Here is a 20,304-nt window from a genome sequence, read left to right on the forward strand (position 1 = left end):
TCACAGCAGCATCTGTTTGGGTGATGAATGCCCTCTTGACATGTCTTGTTAAACCCCTGCAATCATTCTGACTTTCAATTACGGGCCTAGCACCTTTCCTCTCTCCTCCCGCCAGATACCTTCTCCCACTCCAACTTGCTCGCTCACCTCTGCTCCCATCTCTTTAACACCTTATCAAACCCTCTAGGTTTTCTCCACCACCACCTCCCCTTCATTTTATGATTTTTCAGCAATGAGAAAATTTGCTGCCAGAGTATATAGCCCTGTAGAGTGTGTGTGTGTGTAGGTGTGTGTGTGTGTGTGTGTGTGTGTGTGAGTGTGCATGCCAGGTGGGAGGCCAGGCCAGGGGAGCTGCCTCCAGCTCTAGCTCTGCCCAGGAAGGAGGAGAGGGAAAGGCACGAGGCGAGTGGACAGGCTCCAAGCGGAGGGGCGGTGCTGGAAGTGGGCACTCCCAAGCAGAGAGCTGGGGGATTACCATCTTGTAAGTCAGGGAAGATGGATTGGCAGACGCTCAGGGATTTGAGGCTTGCTGTCGGCTCTAGCTGGAGCTTGTAGGACCTTTGATCTATGTGTCTAATCTCCGCTCACCTCTTCTTCTGGAGGGTAGAGCTCGCCTCTGTGCTGCCCTGTGAGGGGCGAAATCAACCCTTTCATGGGCAAGGTGGGGAGGAAGTGGGTGGAGAGAAGTGGTCGAAGGGCAGGCTGATTAACACCCACAAACTTTCATTAAGGGTCCCTTCCACCATTCAGCAAGATTGACTTGGTGACTGTGGTGTGTCAAGAGTGAACAGTACAGCGCCCCGTCCTTGTAGACCTAGTTTATTCTAGCGACGTAGAAGCCTGATCGAGATGTGCGTGGAAGGGCAGTGTGAATGCAGATGAGGAAGTGTGAATCTCTGCCAGGCGGCCCAGGGGGAGGCAGGAAGGGCTTCACAGAGCTGAGTGCTGAATGATAAATAGAATTTCTGCAGAAGGAGAAAAGGGAGAAGGCACTTTCTAGTAAACAGAATGGCAGGTGCAAAGGCCCTGAGGCAGATGAGGGATGAACACAAAAGGAGGAAGGGGAGCAGAGCTGGGAGCCTGAAGTACTATTTTGTGTGGGTTTTAGTCCCCTTACTTAGCTATTTGTTTATTCATCTGGTTTCCCCTCTAGAACGTCCGTGCTTGTGTGCGTTATGTGTGGCAGGTAGGGTAGGATGGTACAACCTTCCTGGGATCAGCATCCCCAGCTCTAAGTACCACCTGGCACTTAGCAGGTGCTCCACAAATGGTTATTGGATTGAATTTAGTGATTAAGGTGAATGTGGGGAAGGGAACTGGAAAGAGGTGGCTCAAGCAGGACTCAGAGGAACACGGGCTAAATCTTGTTGCTGGAAAATGGATAATGGTCAGGAGTTCCAGGCTCCCCCTCTCCCCAGCAGCACATATCCCCTGTGGCCGGAGCCTTGGGGGATACAGAATGGAAGGTGACAAACAATGTTTCCCTGCACAGTGGGCATGCTTCCTGGTCCTGGTCTCCCTGAGGCCAGCGTCCAAGGGTCTGGGGCAGTGAGGGACCCAGGGCGGGGGCCACACTCACCGGCACTGGCAGCAGCATCCACGAAGGTGCCATCACCCTGGTTGTGGAAGAGGAAGTTGGGCCCATTCTCATTGTCACAGAAGATGTCTGAGGCACTGCTGCTGAGGATAGGACCCACGCTGACACCACGGCCCCCTAAGAGAGGACAGCAACCCACAGTGAGTGGCAGAAGCAGAGCCTCAGGCCTGTGAGGAGGACGGGTGGGCCTCAGAGGCCTTTGAGAAGCCGCTGTGGCGAGGCCTCTGAAGAGCTTTGAGGACAGGGGAATGCTTCTCTGAGCCTAGATCTGGGCTCGCAGTCCTGTCAGCGTGTGTAGAAGATGACTCAAGGAAGGATAAGGCAAGCGAGGGGCAAGACGGTGTCACTTTGTGCACAAGTCATGACCCCATGGCCTACGGAACACAGAGGCCATCCTACAGATCCCTCCCTTCCCTTCGGAAGCTGACTCACAACGATCCCCCAGGCCAGATCTACCCACCACATTTTTTTAAAAAAGATTTTATTTATTAATTTGACAGACAGAGATCACAAGTAGGCAAAGAGGCAGGCAGAGAGAGGGAGGAAGGGAAGCAGGCTCCCTCCTGAGCAGAGAGCCCCACACGGGGCTCGATCCCAGGACCCCGGGATCATGACCCGAGCTGAAGGCAGCGGCTCAACCCACTGAGCCACCCAGGCGCCCCTACCCACCACATTTTGATCAAGTCACAGATTTTCCTAACAACCCCCACCCCCACCTCGAGTCATCTGTATGCCAGTCAAGACTCCAGGTGTGCTCCTGGCCCAAGAACACAGGGGACTAGGTTCTGGCTAAGGCTGCAGGACATTTTCTTGACTTTGCTTGGTATAGTAAGCAACTGGGAACAACCAGTAAGTCCACCAACAACGATGGGCTGAATAGACTGGGCTGCATCCATAGGATGGACCGTTCTGCCGCCGCTGAAAAGACTGTACAGATCCATATGTGTTGGCTTGGAGGAGGGCCCATGACATACTGTTCAGTGAAAAAGCAATTCACCAAGTAATGGTATTGTGTCATCTTAGTTTTATTAAAAAAGAAAAAGAAAAAGAAAACACATGATATTTCTGGATGTGTTCATGCAAGCTTGTCCTTGAGCTTGGGGGAAGTGGGAAAGGCCACGCCTTGCGTTGTTAACCCCAGGCTGCCAGATGGGGTGGGAGTCAGGGAGGGAAGGAGAGACAGGAGTTCGCCTTTTTTGGGAATGTCTTTGTGTTGTTTGGCTTGTTGTAACAAAATCGCTTCTGCAGTTGGAAAGGGAAAAATCCAATAATTGCATACTTTTTAAAAAAGGAAGAAGTCAATCCAGCTCTACATTAGGGTTTAATGTCTCCAAGATCAAATTTGAGCTACCTGTGTCAACAAGTCCAATATGAAGACATCTGGATTTTGAATCAAGCCCCGGAAGCCATAGCCCTGGTCCCTGGGAATACTGGGCAGAAAACAGTCTGACCAGGACAGGACATGGATTCTAGTCCCAGCACGGCTGTTTATAAGCTGTGTGACCTTGGGCAATTTATGGTATCCTTTGAGCCTCAGTTTCCTCAACTGTAAAACAGGAGTAGCATGACCTGCTTTTTCTATTTTAGGATCTTTACGAGGATCACGTGAGGTGAGACACATGAAAGGGGTTTGTGAACCCTACCATCCTGTTACTCAGAGTGAGGTCCCTGGGCCCACCATGGCGGGGGGGAAGCTTGTTAGGCAGAATCCCAGTCCCTCCCTGCCCCCCTGCCAGTCAGTACCTCTCTTCTAGCAGGACCCTTGGGTGGCTATGTGCCCAGTAAAGTTTGAAAGGTGTGGCTCTAACAGGCTGTTCAGTACAATAAGAATAGTTACCAGAAAACTCAGAAGAACTGTTGTCATTTGTTAAATAAGCGGGAGCTCAGGCAGACCTGAGTGATGTTGGGCACCCCACCCCCCCACCGCCACCAACTGCCTGCCTGGCTCTGGCTGGGGAAGAGGTTTCCATAAAGTGTGCTAAAGTGGGATGGAGGTTCACTTGGTTCCCAGACTCCTCCTGCCTTCTGGGAAAGGTCCCTGGAGGAAATCAGGGGGCTTTTCTCACCTGTGAAATGCAGCCTGCCCCCCAGGTCGGGAGTTAGGGGCCAGGAGGAGGGGATGGGTCCAACGTCAATGCCATTCCCCTTGCTCTCGTGGTTGAGCTCCAGAGAAACACAGGTAATCTACTTAGCTCTCCAGGAGAGCCCAAGCCTCCTGAAAATGGAGTCACTCAATCCACAGTAATCCTGGGTAGCATCACCTAAGACGGGGCATGCAGTTTTCATTCGGAGAGCCACAGTGTGGGGCGGGGAGGCTTCTGGATGCCTTTCCTAAGGCCAGCAGGGAGGGCTGCTGGGCTGTAACCTGGGCGCCACGTAGGCCCATTCAGAGAGGAGCCCTGGAGTGGCTGCTGACAGCTGTTCCCTGCCTCCATCCTGCCAGATTCCAAACCAGGGACAGGCTTCGGGCTTTGGTGAGGAACCCCGGGCCTTGCCTGGGCCCCCGGAAATTCCAGGTGGGGCTGTGGGACTTGCCGCCGTGCAACTCCATCCTTCCTCCCCACTCCGGTGTCCTCCAATTTCCTCTCTGCTTCTGGCTCTCAAGCTGTGACACATTCTCTTCATTTTCTACAAAGCAGGTTATTTCCCTCTTGGACAAATTTCTAAATCTTTCTAATTAACTAATTGGGTTGGGTTGGAGCCTTGTACCATTTGTAACCTGTAATTATTAGAAAATTGCCATGGTAACCACACTACTAATTAGTGACAATTTATTGCCATGGCAACCGGACCATAACAGAGACGTTACCCACGACTCCCTCTTGGCAAGTTCGCCGCCCAGTTGGGGAGCAGGTGATCGACAGTCAGGGAGCCAGCCCCTTGGGCAGCGGCCCCAGCGGCCTCAGGATGGAGAGCCCAGTTCGGGGCTGAGGCAGGGGCTGCCGGGCGTCTGTGCCCCTTGCTGCGCTGCAGAGGTGCGTTCCCAGGTGGAGCACGTAAATCTTCTCCAAACCAGTAACATCCATCCACCCTGCAGCGTCCATGGCAGAGGTTCCCGATTCCGTCTCTTCTCCCTGACGTTCTCCCCTCCCCCAACTCTCTCTCTCCCGAAGTTGAGCCCACGCCTTCTGGGGTCACCCAAGGGGCAGTGAGAAACTGCCTCAGAGGACGACGTCCCAGTAGGGAGTGAGATTCTACTTTACATCAATTCGTTCTTCTGTATCTGCGGTGGCCCATGCTCTTGGGGACAAGCAGCTCCCCAGCTAGGGCTGGAGGGGCAGCCCCGGTGATGGGAAAGAAGACCGGATCAGAAAGTGTGCATGTGACCTTGGGCACATCAGCGGACCTTTCTGGGCCTCTGTTTTCTCAGTGCTAATGGGAGGCTGATCGTAACAACAGCTTCTTCTCATAAACTGTCATAAATATTAAGTGAGCTGGTTTTCGGAAGGTACTTTGGAAAATGTCAGGTGCCACATAGTCATTAGTTGGGACGATTTCCCACCTGCTAGGGGAATAAAATCTCCTTATTACCCCAGCACTTGCAGGCTTCTAAGGCCTCCTTTTTCTGCTATTGGGTGCAAATGCAGCCTCCTAAACACTGCCTGAAGGCTTCTCACTCTGCCCCTGAAGCTGGATGGGAGAGGTGGAGTGACTGGGGAAAAAGCCTTCCCCTGCCACATTCCGGAAGCCCCTATGATTATCCGCCCAGTGGTCCTGAGTCCCACGGGGTAACCTCATTAACCCTCAAAAACTGCACCGCTAAACCCCGAGCCTTCTGGTGAGGTGGGCCCAAGTCCGGTTTAGGTACAGGTGATCCATTTCTCAGATGGCATCTAGGCAGCCCTGGGGTGGTCGGCCGCCAAGTTGGATTGTATCTGAGAGCTGGAGTGGAATGGGAAAGCGAGGCCGCTTGAAATAAGGGTGGGGGGGCATCCTGCTGGGGGCTGGCGGACCCAGGCACGAGGAGGCAGGAGTATTTGCCATGCTAAGGAAGAGCCTCTGGGTCCTTACTTGGCCTCTGCACCTGCTCTGGCTAAAGCAACTTGAGCTGTGTGCCCTCCAGGCCCTGGGATCCATCCCCATGAACTGGGGAAGGGACTGAGAGCTCCAAGTTCCTTCCCACTCCTTCAGTGCATTCTCCAGGCTGAAATTCGGGACCAGCGTGGCTGGAGCCCATGCCAGTGGAGGGAGGCTTTGTGAGGCTCGTTGGCCCAAGAATCTGGACCCATGGGATTAATCTACTGAGACCTCAACAGAAATACAATTCTTGTGGATGCCAAGGCCTGCAGGCTGCCAAGAGCATCCAAGAAACTGTAGAAGAGTAGCAAAGATGCTGGAAAATACAGAGGTGGAGGAATGGGCAGTGTGTGTGCGTGTGCGTGCTCGTGTGCACGGGTATGTGGGAGAAGGGGGAGTGAGGGTCAGGGCAGGATGGTAACAGGGTCTTTAATCCTAAATTCCCCCAAACATTCAAAGGTAGAATGATATGTGTCAGTGCTGGTGCTGCCACCCACAACCCCCTGTGAGCCGTCCCAGGACCTGGTAGGGTTCCGAGTACATGGGGTGGAGGGTATTAGACGCGGACATTCCACTCCTCCCTCAATCCTGGCAGCCCCTCCCTGTAGGATGCCGCCGGCAGTGGACAGGAGAATGGGCAGGGCTCTGAAGAAGCCCAGCTCATCTGGGCATCTGTTCTCCAGTCCCCGTCCTAGGCACCATCCACGTCTCATCCCACTGCCCCGTTTTCCAGGCGAGGAAACCAAGGCTCAAGGAGGGCAGCCAACGGGCCGCTGATTGCAGTCCAAACGCACATCTGAGTGACCCCAGAGCCTGGGCTGGCCCCAGAGGGCGTTCCCAAACCTTTCTACTCAAGCATCCTCCTGGCAGAAGAGGGAGCTGGACTCCTGGTAAGGCTCAGAGTGACCAGCCGCAGGCTTGACCTTTCTTTAAAATCTCTTATTTTAGCAGAAGAAACAGTGCACCATGATCGCATTTCTATTATAAGAGTATTTGTGTTTGTTTTGAAAGAAAAGTGATGTCCCTTCTTGTCAATCATCTAATGCATGGATACCGCAATGTCCTGGGGCACTGGGTCCCCCTGGCAGGCCCAGGGCTGCAGTTCCCGAGGGAGCCCATCGAGGAGCCTGTCCCTCCAGTTCTGCCTGTCACATCCCACTGCAAGGCAGTGCCCGCCTGCCAGCCTAGGAGGCTCTGCGGCCCCCTCTGTCGCCCGTGGTCAGCTCTCTGGAGTCCGCTGACGGGGAGCCGCCAGAGGCCTCAGCTGGGCTTTAGGCATCTCCTTCTCCTCCAGTAATGACTTCCTATAAATCAGATCTGCCCTCTGCTTTGTTCTACACTGCTCCCAGCCAACAGCAAAAATCCCCACCCCATATCCTAAAGCCACCTTCATTTTCTTTCCAAATTTCTTATAAGGATTCCTTAACTGCCGCCTTGCAGCCCAGACAGATGCTTCCTCACGAGGTGAGGCCAAAATGCAGAGCTCCTGGGGAAGGGGTGGAGGCCGGGGCACTGGGGAGGCAGGGTGAAGATGGAGACCAACGGATTCCAGTGGAGGGGCATGAAGAACCCTGTGACTGTACCCAGGGCTGGAAGGTGGACAGGGGACCCCACGGAGGCCACCTCCAGGGAAGCGGTGGGTGGGCTTGCTCTGGGCTGCACCTTGTGTCTGGCATGATGCTCTCTGCATCCAGCACCCAGGAAGTGCCCAGCAGACAGCCCTGGCGTCTGTCCTCCTGGGCACCTTGGATGAGGAGGGGGTTGCTGTCTGCTGCACTCCGAAGGTCCTGCCCCTGAGCCAGGCCTGTCCAATGCCTCCTTTCATTCTCGTGCCCCCACTGCAGGTGAGAAAACTGAGGCCCACGAGGTTAATAAATGTCCCGTCATGCCTGGACAGGACGGGCAGCTGAGGCAGGACCTGTGGCACCAGATTCTGGTGCCACCTGTGCCATCAGACCGTGGCACCAGGTCCTGTCCTCTCAGCAGCTCCGCAAGATGGTAGTTCAGACAGTGAGTTCAAGGTGCTTAAAGGGGCTGGGGGAGGTGCCCAAGGTCACTCAGGGCTGCAGAGGCCAGTGCAGAGTCCTGGTCCTTACCTTCCCTCTACTTGGGTTCCATGCCGGGCCTTCTGCCACATGGACGACTAATTCTCAGGATTCCTTGTATCCTTAAGGCTCTGAGGGGCCGCAGGCACCTGGGAAAGTCGGGGCTTGGGATTCTCCTTGAACTAGGAGCCATGGGGGAGTGGGCTTTCCTCCACTCAAGTCAGCACCAGCTCAACTCAGCACCCTCGGTCCGCCAGTGGCCCTCCTGTCCCCCGAGAGCTGGCACACTGGCCACTAGATGGCACTGTGACCTAGCAGAGCAGCAGCTGCCAGCCAACTCGCTCCAGTCTGGAGAGATGGCCTCCCTTCCCCCGTGGGAGAGCAGACAGCACAGGGCAGGCAGCACCACTGGCCAGCCTGCCCACCGCTTGTCCGGGCCTCCCCCTACTGCCAGGCACAGCCTAGGCCAAGCAGTTGCTCGAGCCACAAAAACTGGGGGGTCAAAATCACGCCCTTGAGTGCCAATCCCTGGGGCTGTGTCCCGGGGATACAGCTCCTCCTGTATTGTGGGCTGGAGCTGGGAGGCTCCAGCTGGAGGTCACCAGAAAGGTTAGTGGATGGTGGCTGGTTAAGCTTTGGGGGTTGGGGCTCAGGACGCTAGTTTCTCTGCAAACCCTCTGTGTGACCTTGGGCAAGTCCCTTCTCCTCTCTGGACCTCAGTTGGCTCTTTTGTAAAACAAGAGGCTCTCTGAGGTCTGTCCAGCAGCTGGGTGTTGTGTGGCTGGGCTCTGGGGGACCTGTGGCTCCCGGACTGCACATCTGGCTATGGCTGGCTTCCTCCTGGGTCTGCTCGTCACTGCCCGTGTCCCTCCCCTTCTCCAGGCCTCAGGGCCCGAGCCTGGAGCTGAGCACTGGCCGTGTGCCAGAGACTCAGCAATCAGGCCAGGCTCCAGTGGCGGCCCTTACATTTGGGGTCCGTCCCTGGGGCTCAGGGGGGTGCTTTGGGTTAGTTTTGCAGCCAGATGTCCATGTGTCATTAACGAAGTGACAACGGGGTCTGCGGGGTAGAGTTGAGGGGCTTGGCGGGCAAGGAAAGGATGGGCTGGGGAAGGCGGGCAGACACAATAGTAACGTGGTGGGCCAAATAGGTTCTTCTCAGCCAAATGGCTTTTGGAAGTCTGCAGAGCCGCTCTAACGTGTCCTCTGGGCACGCCAGCTGCCCCCGCCTGCCTGTGTGTTCCACAGAAACTGCTGCCCCTTCCTTGAGCTGCCCGGTCCTTTCAGTACAGCCTGGCTCAGCTGGCTGCTGCTCCCATCCCCAGCCGTCCTCCTCAGCTGTCTCCTCTTGGTCGCCTCCTGCCCCCTCCTCGGTTCCTGCCAGCCCCTCCGCCGACCCAGCCAGCACGAACAATGCCCCCTTCATGCTGCACCCCAGCCGCAACCTCCTGAATCCTTTTATTCCATGGAGAAGCCTCTCTCCCCGACCTCGCCTCCCTCCAGCTCATCATTTTCAAGTACTTCATCTCCCCAGCCCACTCTCCTTCTCCTGCAGACCAAGGCACTTAATTGCCAAGCCAGCCCAATGCACAGAACTGGGAACTATTCAGAAAAATTGACGGTACAAATCTAGGCTGAAGCTCCTGCATGTATATTCCTTTTCCCAGGAAAGCATGGTTTATTACTGACACTCAGCCAGGAAGTCTGCACGTTCACGTGCGGAGCTTGTGCGCGCTGGCATGGGGCTGGAGCTGGGCAAACTATTTTACTGTCTAGCCGTTTGTTCCCACAAACTTCGTCAGACAGGTCAACATCAATCTCCCCGTCTCAGCGAAGTGGAAAGTTGGCTAGAGAAAGGCATTATAAACTCAGGAGAGGCTGTGACAACCCTTTCTAGGTAGGGCTTTGAGAGTTGGCTACCCACCCAGGTGTATGGAGGCAGGGGGATGGCCCAAATGACCCCCCACCCCCCACCAACCAAGCATCCTTCCGGGCCCAGGATTTGGATTGGGGTGGGCTGGCCCTTTGGAAGTCTGTTGGGGAAGCTGGGATGGAGAGATCAGGAAGGTCAACCAGCAAGGGGATCTCTACTTTCAAATGACAGGACCAGGACAGGGGAAGCCGAAGTTCACGTGAGACGTGGCTGTGCACAGCTCTGGCTTCCTGGTTTCTGGCACCCAGAGCAGGAACCGGATTGCTCTGCAATCAGCAGTCTATTGGCAGTTTATCAGAGTTTAGTCAGCAGCCGTGCTCGAATTAGAAAAACAGCCTTCCCTAGAAAGATCTCCCTGTCAGAGACTCTGACAATAGGTCCCCCATCCAGAGAGGTGTGTGTATGTGGGGAGGGGGACATGGCTTCAAGAAAAGGGGCCGGAGAGGTTTTGGAACAAGAACACAATTCTTTGAGCTCAGTTATCCGAGACGGGACCCAGCTGAAGCTTAGGGATTTAGCACTCAATTCCTGGCTGCTTATGTATAAGTAAATAATTTCATCTGCTGTTTGGCAATAAAGAATGCTTTAAACCTCGGCCTTTGTGATTTGTCAGTTTTCTCCTCCAGAACGTGTTCGCCCATCATTTGGGTTTCAGCGGGGGATGGGGCAAAATGTTCTGGGGATAGGATGTTACAGTGTTCTCATCCTATGTCTCACGGCCCCCATGGGGTCCCCCAAAGCCCACACCTGCCAGATAGCTCACCAACCCTTGGAGAGGCAGTGTTGGAGGAGCCGCCTGTTGGGGGTGGGTTGGGAAAAAAGCCTTCATCCTCCCCTCCCAGGGACACAAACCCCTCTTCTCCCATGGTCGCTGATGAACTAGACTCAGCCTTGCCGGGCCCAGCCCCCAGCCCCAGGCCTCCCGCCCTTCCAACTCACAGCACCCCGGCCCGCCACCCCGCCACCTGGTGTCACTCTGCCTACCTGTGTATTTGCTGACCCCGGCCTCAGCAGCCACATCTCTGAGCGCCAGAATGCCCTGGGAGAGGTCACTGGCCTCGGGGTCCATTTCAATGAGGGCGTCAGGGCCCACGTTACCGTAGGCATAATTGGCGATGTAGATAGAGTAGCGTCCAGAGCCCTGGGGAAGGAGGGAAGGAGGGTAGGTGAGCAGGCCCATCTGGGCTCGTTGTGGTCTCTTTCCAAGAAAGGGGCTCTCCCTCTCCTCGTGTAGGACCATGGGTCTTTTTTGGCTCAGCTTCCTCTCCCTGGGGTCTGGTGTGAAGGGCCTTGCGGGCCATGTGGGGCCCAACTCCAGAATCACTTTTCCCTGAGGCTGCAGACTGCACAACACCCCCCCCCCCCCCCCCCCCCCCCCCGCCGATTCCTACAACAAAGCAGCCCGGCTTCTCCTTCTATCCTGTTCCAGAAGAACACATCCCTCCCTCTCCCCCACAACCACCTTTTTATAGACAATTTTCTAATGTGCCTCTCTCCAGCTGAGCTCTCTCCAGCTGCCAGCCAGGGTAGCTGCTCAATAAATATTTGCTGATTGATTGATCTACCAATTCCCATTATTCTCGGTCTCTCTCTCTCTCCCATTCAAGCTCACCCCAGCCAAGATGACAAGCAAATTCCAGAGTCATCTCCCTCCCCACCTCCCACCCTGGATTCCTTCATTCTGCTATTTTGATGGCCTAAGAGGCTTGGATATGCAGGGGGCCCCCCTTCCAGTTCCTCTGTTTGCCCACATTACCAGAAAGAAATAGTGTATTGCTTCTGCCTTTGTAATGCTGTCTCAAACATTTTTTGCCTTTGCATCCAGGAGAAGCCCTGGGCACCAGCTCCTCCTTGCTACCATCCTTGTCTGCTCTGGTCTGAAACCCCACTGACAAACGCTTCTTGTCTGCCTGTTATTAGAACCGTGTCATTTTTTCAATGGATGCCTCCTTTCTCCCCAGAGAGCCACCTGTTTTCTGCATCCGAACAGTTTTCCAGCTTTCCCCTCATCCTTCTCATCATTTTCCTCCAACCCATCAGATAGCAGATATTTCTTGAGCTCCAACTACCTGCAGCGCATTCAGCTCTAAATGTCCCCAAGACAACATCTTTGCTCTCCAGTTGCTTGTCACCTTGTTTAAACACAAGCTAGAAACGCGAAACAACGCGAGAGAAACAGCTGAGTTCCAGGCCGCTCTCTTCTCTGCCCTTGGCCCGCGTGGCTGATTTCGATTTCTTTCCCAACCGAACTTCTTGTAAGCCGAACCCCCATCCCACCTAACTGATCACTGGCTTTATCCCTTCCGTGGGAATGTTTTCTTTGGGGGAGCTGACAAAGAGCTACTTGAGTCTGACTGACGGGTGGCTGAGGCCAACAAAGGGGCTCACGGTCTCTTGAGGGGATGCGGACATGGCAACCGTAATACAAGAACATATAGGATTCAGAGAACATGTAAGTTAACGATCCCGGAAATAAAATTTTAAAAAAATATGAACTAGACTGAAATTAAATTTTTTTTTTTTTTAAAAGAGAGGGAGAGAGACTATGTACAGCATTTGCTCGTGTACAGAAGAGGGGTTCGTTCAGAAAAGGTTTTCTAAGAGGTGTCTCAGCCAGGTGAAGTGTGCAGGAAAGAACCTTCCAGGCAGAAATGATACTCTAGAGAATGATGTATGTAGGGAAACCACAAGTGGTTCGTTCGGTGTTGCCGGAATAGAAAATGCAAGAAAGGGCGTTTCAGGGGCTGGAGAAGGAGGAGGCAAAGATATTCCCTAAAGATGCCAATGCCCCCTCTGCTTCAGTTATCTGAGGCTCCGTCCTGCTGCCGGGACACTGTGCATTCTCAGGCTTGTCACTCAGCAGCACTGCTGTCATGGGGGAGCAGGTCAGAACTGCAGACTCTCGGTGGCCTGTCCCCTTTGCCAGGCCCGATGAAGCAGTATCTGAGTTTTCACACCACCCCCATGGGATCCCTGCACAAAACCGAAGTTCGAGATGCAGGGCTTCATGGCACAGCTTCGTGACTAGGGAAGAACTCTGAGAGGCACCTGCCGGTGGCAGGAGCTCGGTGTATGTGCGTGGAATGATCAGATGAAGACTGAATGAAAGGGGCCGAAGGGGAAAGTGTGCCATCCCCGGGCCCACGCCTGACCCTACCAGCTGTTGGCAATCCCCGCCACAAATGGGCAATTAAGCCCAAATGAACTGAAAGGCACTTGGCTGGAAATTAGGATGTTTATAAAATTCTATTATACCTAGTTCCTTTCTTCACTCTATGGGGATTATAAAAGTTGACAAACATAGGTGTGTTACGATGGCAGGGGACTGCAGAAATTTGCCGTGTGGCCTTGACTACAGTCACCTTGGGATAGTGAGGGGGCTGCAGAGATGAGCCCGGGGAGAGGCTCCCCAGGGCAGTGGGGTCCGCCTTCAGTCTACATCAGAATCACATGGAGCTCTTGTTCAACCGTAGATGCTGGGTCTCATCCCCCAAGTTTCTGATTTGGGAGCTCTGGGGTGGGGCCCGAGAGTTTGCATCTTGAACAAGTTCCCAGGTGAAGCCGATGCTGTTGAGTCAGGAACCACACCTGGAGAGACACGGTCTAGGGATATTAGCCTGGTCCCGGTCCAGGCTCTGCCCCTCTGTGGCTTTGTCCTTGGACAGTTTCCTCACCCACTTTGGCTGCGTCTCCTCGTGTGTTAAAGGGGAGTCATACTCCCCCTGCTTCCTGGCAGGGTTGTTGAGAAGATGAAATGAGACAACACATGTGAAAGGTCTCCAAGAGATAAAAATGCTATATAAACATGAGGCATAATCATTATCGATCGGGGAACGCTTCTTGTAAGAGATCAGCTTTGAGCTGGATCCAGAAAGGTGGGTGAGTGATGAGGCGGCTGCAGACAAAGGGTAGGCGAGGGTGTCAGGTTTGGGGCCTAGAGGGGACGGGGGCGGCTGGAGACAGGACAGGAAGGGCATGTGGTAGGGTTGAGACCTTTACCTGAGGGACAGCTGTCCCACTATGGCCTGCGCCAGAGTCACCTGCAGGGCTCACTCAAACCCAGACTTCTGCCCCCCTCCCCCGCCCCGTGGATTCAGACACAGTAGGTCTGGAGGAGGGAGTGCGGGTCCGGCCCGGAGAATCTGCATTTCCGTCAATGTTGCTGGTGCTGCTGGTCCGGAGACCACACTCTGGGAATAGGTCAACTAAAAGGCATCGGTGCTGGGGGGTGGGGGTGCTGTGGGGCCGAGGGTAGGTGAACACTGTAACACCACCTGTGGTTAGAAATTGGTGACTGACACCGGTTCACCCAGGGGCAAGGTCTCCGTGGGACAGAAAGGCGTCTGATTCGTTCTCAATTTCTGGCTTTGCCTGCCATTTAACTACGTTGACCAAGGTCAAGTTTCTTAATTGCTGGAAGCCTTAGTTTCCAGATCTGTAAAATGGGGATAATGACAGGTACCTCGTAAGCCTATTGTGAAGAATCAGTAAACAGCGTGAATAAAGCCCCGAGCTCAGGGCTTGGTGGGCTGCTCTCTCATTATGGTTAGCTGTCATTATTGTTAAGATTGTTTCTGTGTTTCCTACTGCGCAGCATCCCAGAGTGGCCATGACCTGGCTCTATTCCCCGGCCCCCTCCAGTTCTCAGGACCCAGGGATTGCCAGGGTGGCAGTGGTGGCTGGACCCAGAAAGGAGCCCCTCTCCTGATGGCAGACCCTGTAGGGTTTTTTCCTAGTTCCCCGAGTGCCTGCGTGCCAAAGCTTTTTGTTGTTGTTGTTCTTTCTTTCTTTCTTTTTTTCTTTTTGTATTTCACATGCTGCCTTTGTCCTGTGGTTAAAAGAGTGGGCGTGCAGATGACCTTGTTAGGACAAAGAGTGCATCTCTTTGTGATTAACCTTCAGGCCCTGTCCCCAGCTCGGAGATGATTCTCACCTTGGCCAAGTGTGGGAAGCCTTGGTTCCGCTGGAGCGAGGCAGGAAGCAGGAGGCTGGCAAGAGGCTCCCGGCAGCGGCCAGGCCTGGCACCCTCCAGACCCTTCTCACTCTTTTGAGGCGGCTCATAGAGCCACGGCCTCCTCCTCCCCTCCCACCAGGCAGGAGTCCAGGTGGCAAAGATTCAGGTCAGGGCTAAATGTGGCTTCACAGCCCAGCTTGGCTTCTTTTCCCAGCACCAGCTTGTTAAGAAATAAATATTTATACCTGGCACCTGCCTTTTCCCAAGGCCTGGAGGCCCCTGCTGTGAAGATTCACGCTGAATCCCCAATCCCCTCGGTGCCATCTCCATCCTGAAACTAGCCAGGCCCCTGGCCCCTTGCCCCTGCCCCCGGAATGGAAGCTAGACAGCAGCTGGGCCCCTGATTTACTGACGGCTGTCTCTAAAGCCAAGGAGGGGGCAGCAGGGGAGCAGGTGACAGGAGGAATAAATGGCCTCCACCACCAAGCTCAGGCTCTGGCTGGGGCTGCGGGGACGCAAGCCTGGGCCGGAGCCACCCGCTGGGGCAGGTGGCTGTCTGCTCCTGCCCCTCCCCTTCCGCCTTTCCTCCCTACCTGCTGTGGCTTGGCACCTGCCATGGGGGGAACAAGCAGGCACGAAAGCAGTGACCGAGCTACTGATTAACCAGAGGACTGGGACATTCAGGCCACCCTCCTTCACCCACTAACCAATCTTTTTGTCATTCCTTCGTCGTTCCACAAATATTTTCAGCAAGAGCCGTATGGCTCAATGCCTGGCACATAGTAAAGGCTTAATAAATATTGGCTGAATGACTGAATGATCACAAGGTTTAGAGCTAGAAGAGTCTGATTCATGTCCTAGTCACACTGTCAATCTCGTTGGGGGCCTCAGGCCAATTACTGCCTAAGCTGGGCCTTAGTGCCCTCCTCTGCCCAATGGACACGGTGAGGACAGCCCCTGACCAGGTTCCTCGCTGGTTGCTGGGAGAGCCTCAAGGGAGAAAGGATGTGAAAGCAGATAGTAACTCACCCTGCAAATCTTGTCAGTATTTAGCACCTGCTACATGCAAGGCACTGAGGGGGGTGCATCTTTGGGCTCTGCCCTGGACAGCCCCGCTCTGTCGGGCCATGTCTGCCTGTGGGCTTCCTTCCATGTCCCCTGTGAGCTCTCACGTTGCTGTCTGGCCCCCTCTTCTCCCCAGGCCCCCATGCACCCCTAAGCTCACCGTCCTGTCCACGCAGGCCACGGAGCGCCCGGCAAAGAGGCTGGCCACACCGCGGGCCACGTTGACCTCGTCACTGAGGATGTCTTCCCAGCGGTTGTTGCGGAACTTGAACAACTTGTCCGTGTACGTGGCCACCCCTGGAGAGAAGAGGAAGGGAGGCTGGTGGATGGTGGCCCAGTGGCAGGTAGGTTTCGGGACACCTGCCACAGGTGGTTGGGGCCACAGGTAGACAGGTGATCGAGGCAAGGTGAGCGCTCCCCACAGCAGGCGGGTGAGGCTCTCTCTGTCTGGGGGGCGCTGGGGTGTTTTCGGTTGAGAGAAGAGACTGGTTTATGAAAATGGCCAACCCAGGCCTCAGTAGCCACAGATCTACCGTGGGTCTGAGATGACCCTCAACAGCGGGGTTTACACCTGGCCCCCTATGCCTGCGCCGACCGTACGGGAGATCTGAGCTTGCTGATATTCCAGCACCCAAGTCCTACCCAGGATGTCTCTTTCTCCGGGACCTTTTCCTGCATTCTCTGCTGGATCACAGGACCTCATTTGGGTCTGAGAAGAAACAGTGCTGTTTGGTAGCTGGGGCTCTAAGCCCAGATCCAGAAAGGGGCTGGAGGTGGAGCTCTGACGGACTTGTCGCCCACCCCCAGGGGAACCTGATGGCAGTAGGGTCAGTGTCAGTGCCCAGGTGGGGTGAAAGGGGTGAGCAGCCCTGGGAGGCCCTCGGGGGCCGGGGTCTCCACCCCTTTCAGAGCTGGATGGAGGCCGAGGACCCCCAGCTTAGGGAGTCGCACGCATGGCACCGCGCAGTTTATTTTGGGGAAGAGCAAAGAACTCCTGGTGGCCAGAGGCTCAATCCCTTGTACAGAGCTCCACTCTGCCATGACCCCTAGTTGGCTTCTTGCTCATGTGAGCCCCAGAGCGTTCGTATTTTGGGAGGGGTCATGTTCCACGCTCGAGGGCTGGCATAGGAAACACAGGAGAGACAGCAAAGGGGCAGCTGTAGGAAGCCAGGAATGTGAGCTGGGGGACGAGTGGCCCTGGGGACAGACCCCTGCACTTGACTCTCTGGCTGGCCCAGGGTGGAGGCCATGGCTTAGGCTGAAGGGAGCTGTATGGCGCAGTGGTTAAGACCTTGGGGTTTAGAGTAAACAAGCCCCCATCCTGGTCTCTGTTCTATCCAGATTCCACTATTCTAGGGGCTAGTTGTTGACTTTGGGCAAGTTGCTTAGCTTCTCTGAGCTTCAGTTTTCCCATTTGCAGATGGGATGAGAGTCATAGCTATAACCAGTTTGCTGTGAAGAATACCCGAGTTGATGTACACAGAAGGAGAACACAGAGCCCCCTCGAGGTGTGTGTGAGGGGTTAGCCGGAAGTAGTCATTCCCAGGTTACAGATGGGGTCCTCTCCAAGATCCTTTAGGGACCTCGGCTCCACACTGCCTGGTGAGAGTCTGTGTGCGAAATGAGTGGCTGAGTAGGACTGAGGGAGTGGGACCATGTTAGGAGAGGGCACTTATGAAGGATCCCTCAGGGAGTTCTGCCCAGGAGAAGACAAAAGGCTTTGCTCTCTAAGTGGCCTCCTGTGGAAACCTCCTAAGACCACAGGGACCAGAGTGTTTGCTGTGTGGTCCGTGGGGTCTGGCGGTGGCTTCTGAGATGCTCCCCAGACCCTAGGAAGCTGGCCCTGGAGCAGAGCCCTTCTACCCGGCCTGACCCTCCCAGAGGTGCAGAGGCCCGTCAGGGGGGAGGGAAGGCCTTTTGTGAGCAGAGTTGGAAGCCGATCCGGGAGGCCTACTGGTATTTGTGCGTGGAGGCTTGGGCTGGGGAGCGCAGCTGGGGTGGGCACAGAACTGCTGTGGCTGGTGAGGGAAGCCCACTGGGGCAACCGAGGAACTGGATCTGGACAGAAGCACAGGTGCCGACTCCCCTTAGCTTGGGGCCTTGCTGGCCCTTTACCCTCTCCAGCCTCGGTTTCCTCATCTGGGCCTCGGGGTACCATCCGAGCTTCCTCCCTCAGAGGTGGCTGTGAGAATTACAGGATAAAATGCACGACAGCCCCCAGCCCCGGGTCGGAGCTGCCTAGTTCGGCCCATGCCACCCCAGTCCGAGGACTGCAGCGCCATCCCGGGGGGCCAGACGTACTTAGAAATTTAGATTTTGTTCTTTCACATTTTAGAAAGGTAACACAGTGCACACACCGTTTATTACATAACACCCCCGGGAGGGATGGGGCAGCACCTTGTAATTAAACACATTAATATTTCTGCAGTAAAATAGATGAATATTCACACTAAGTGGGATAAATAAAGCCTATAAATAGCTCGCGTCAGCTCAGGACAGGTTTTGCCAGCAATTCATTTTCCCACAAACTTAAAAAAAAAAAAAAAGCACTTGAGGCTTTCAGAGTGTTTTGGGATTGAGGGCTGCGGAGAAGGGGCTGTGGGTCTGGACTGCCATGCTCGAGGCTGTTCCTGAGGCAGTGGCGACCTTGTCATCACTTCCTAATGCTTGGGGGACCTCTGACGATGGCCCTGCAGGCTTCTGGGTCTCTAGCCTCCACCAACAGCAAGCAGCCCTTGCCCTCCTCTGTCAGACCAGGGCCCCTTTAGATGGTCCCTCCAGCTAGGCTAGTCTCCCCTGCAATACTGGGGTTAACTTCTAGCCCCGCGTGGGCCAGTGTGAGAAAGCAGCTGCCAGCAGCTGGGGCTCTGCGGAGCGTGACACACACCTCCACGTTCAGCGAGAGCAATTCCTCATGCTGCGGATGTCCTGCCTCAGTGAGACCAGAGGAGCGTATGGCCCCAGGGTGCCTCTGTCCTCCTCTGTTTGCCTCATCACCTCCAGCTCCCTGTTCCCCCAAGATAAACGTTTCCCAGAGTGTGCTTTACGGAACCCTGGTCTCTGTGAGCTGCCTGGAAGATTCTGTGATCATCTGAGTTTGGGAACGACCACAACTTCCATCCTCCTGATTGGAGAATCTCAGTGGACATCAGTCTATTAAAACTTTGACAAGCCCTGCAATAAATTATCTACTGAATCTTATTTAATTCAGCCTGTCCCAAGCACAGCTGGCCACAGAACCCCTTTGTGCAGCTCACCTATTAACACCCTGTGGAACGAGCCCTGGTCTTAGCCAGCTGCTGTGGTAGGGTGCTGCTGTTGGGCCAGGCCCTGGGCTTTGTGGCCGGAGGGGTCAGGGCGTCCCGCGTTGTTAGCCTCTTCCCCTGTTCCACCTCCTGGCTTCTGAGCTGACTAGGGACGCCCAGAAGAATAAACTAATTAAGGTAAAATGTGCAACAGTGATGCAGAGCCTTGTAGATCATAAATGGGAACGGCAAAATCAATGGCAGGCCCTCTGCAGGCAGAGGCCTGGAGGCCCGGGCGAGGGGAGACGGGAGCCCGTGATTTAGGAAGAGCAAACGCTCTGGCAGCTGCAACCTGGGTAATTAGGTGTGTCAGGAAGACAGATAAACAGCGGGCGGTGTGGGTCGATGGCACCGGCGGTAACCACCCAGCACTGGGACCCGGCTCATGTCGGTGTGTAATCTCCCTTCTGGTTCCTTGTAGCTGCCCTCCACCCTGGTGTCCCGCACTGAGTCGGTGGGCAGCTGACCAGGAAGAAGAGAGGCTGTTAGTTGCTGGAGAGAGGGGCTCTGCGGAGCCCTATGGGGCAGATTCTGAGAGGACAGAGGCCTGGGAGAAACAGAAAGAGGTTTATGGGCAGGGCAGGGTGCTCCAGGGGTCCCATCCCCTCTGAGAAGCATGTCTGGGAACTTCCATTCCCATCCTGACTTTGGCATCTGGGTATTGAAGGAGACTTGAAGGTCTCAGAGGACAGTACAACTGCCAGTTGCTACCAGGCGGCCCACTAGGGGAGGCTCAGGAGTCTGCCATCCTGTGGGTACCAGGTATGGTAGGAGGCCACCAGGAAAGAGGAGTCTGAGTCCCTGATTCTGGGTGCTTACAGTTCATTCAACAACAGGAGGGATGGGTAGAGGAGATGCCGTGGGACCACAGTGAAACTGATACTACTTAACATTTCTGCAGCATTTCACATATATTCCCTCATGTGCCAGCCATTTCACACCCATTCATTAACCCTCACCACAACCCCGAGCTGGGAATGATTTGCCTGCTTGATTTACAGATGAAGAACCCGAGGTGCAAGAGACAAGGGACCTGCCTAAGTCCCCACAGCTAACAGAGCTCGGAGGGGCAGGATGGAATGATACGTCCTGGAGATGCCATGACGTCGGGATGGAAGGGGCTACGGTGATGAGGGAGGGCTTTGTGATGGAGAGGCACCTGAGCCTGGACTTAAAGGGTCCGAGTAACAAAGACTCCTGTGTATAGAGCACTTAGTATGGCCAGGCTTTGCATGAAGCTTCTCTTTCATAAACACCATCTGCCCTAAACCCACCTTGAGAGATGGTACAGCACCTTTCTTCCAGATGGAGAAATTGAGGGGGCAGAGAGGTTAGTCAGTTGCCCAGGGTCCCAGCTGTACTCTGTGCATCTTTCACCCCTCACTTGGAGA

At 54.8% G+C, this 20,304-nt stretch overlaps 1 protein-coding gene across 4 annotated transcripts in view; it reads right to left on the reverse strand.

The window, feature by feature from the left end:
- CRTAC1 (cartilage acidic protein 1) overlaps positions 1–20,304 on the reverse strand; it is a 136,378-nt gene that overhangs the window by 23,093 nt on the left and 92,981 nt on the right. For all 4 annotated transcript variants that reach the window (XM_032311974.1, XM_032311973.1, XM_032311972.1 and 1 more), the window contains exons 4-6: positions 15,769–15,905; positions 10,574–10,730; positions 1,580–1,714 (exon numbers count right to left, since the gene is read on the reverse strand). In XM_032311974.1, the coding sequence (XP_032167865.1) occupies positions 1,580–1,714; positions 10,574–10,730; positions 15,769–15,905 (429 nt within the window). The remainder of the gene's footprint in view (positions 1–1,579; positions 1,715–10,573; positions 10,731–15,768; positions 15,906–20,304) is intronic.

Source organism: Mustela erminea, chromosome 14 (assembly GCF_009829155.1).
Source record: "Mustela erminea isolate mMusErm1 chromosome 14, mMusErm1.Pri, whole genome shotgun sequence".
Lineage (NCBI taxonomy): Eukaryota > Metazoa > Chordata > Mammalia > Carnivora > Mustelidae > Mustela > Mustela erminea.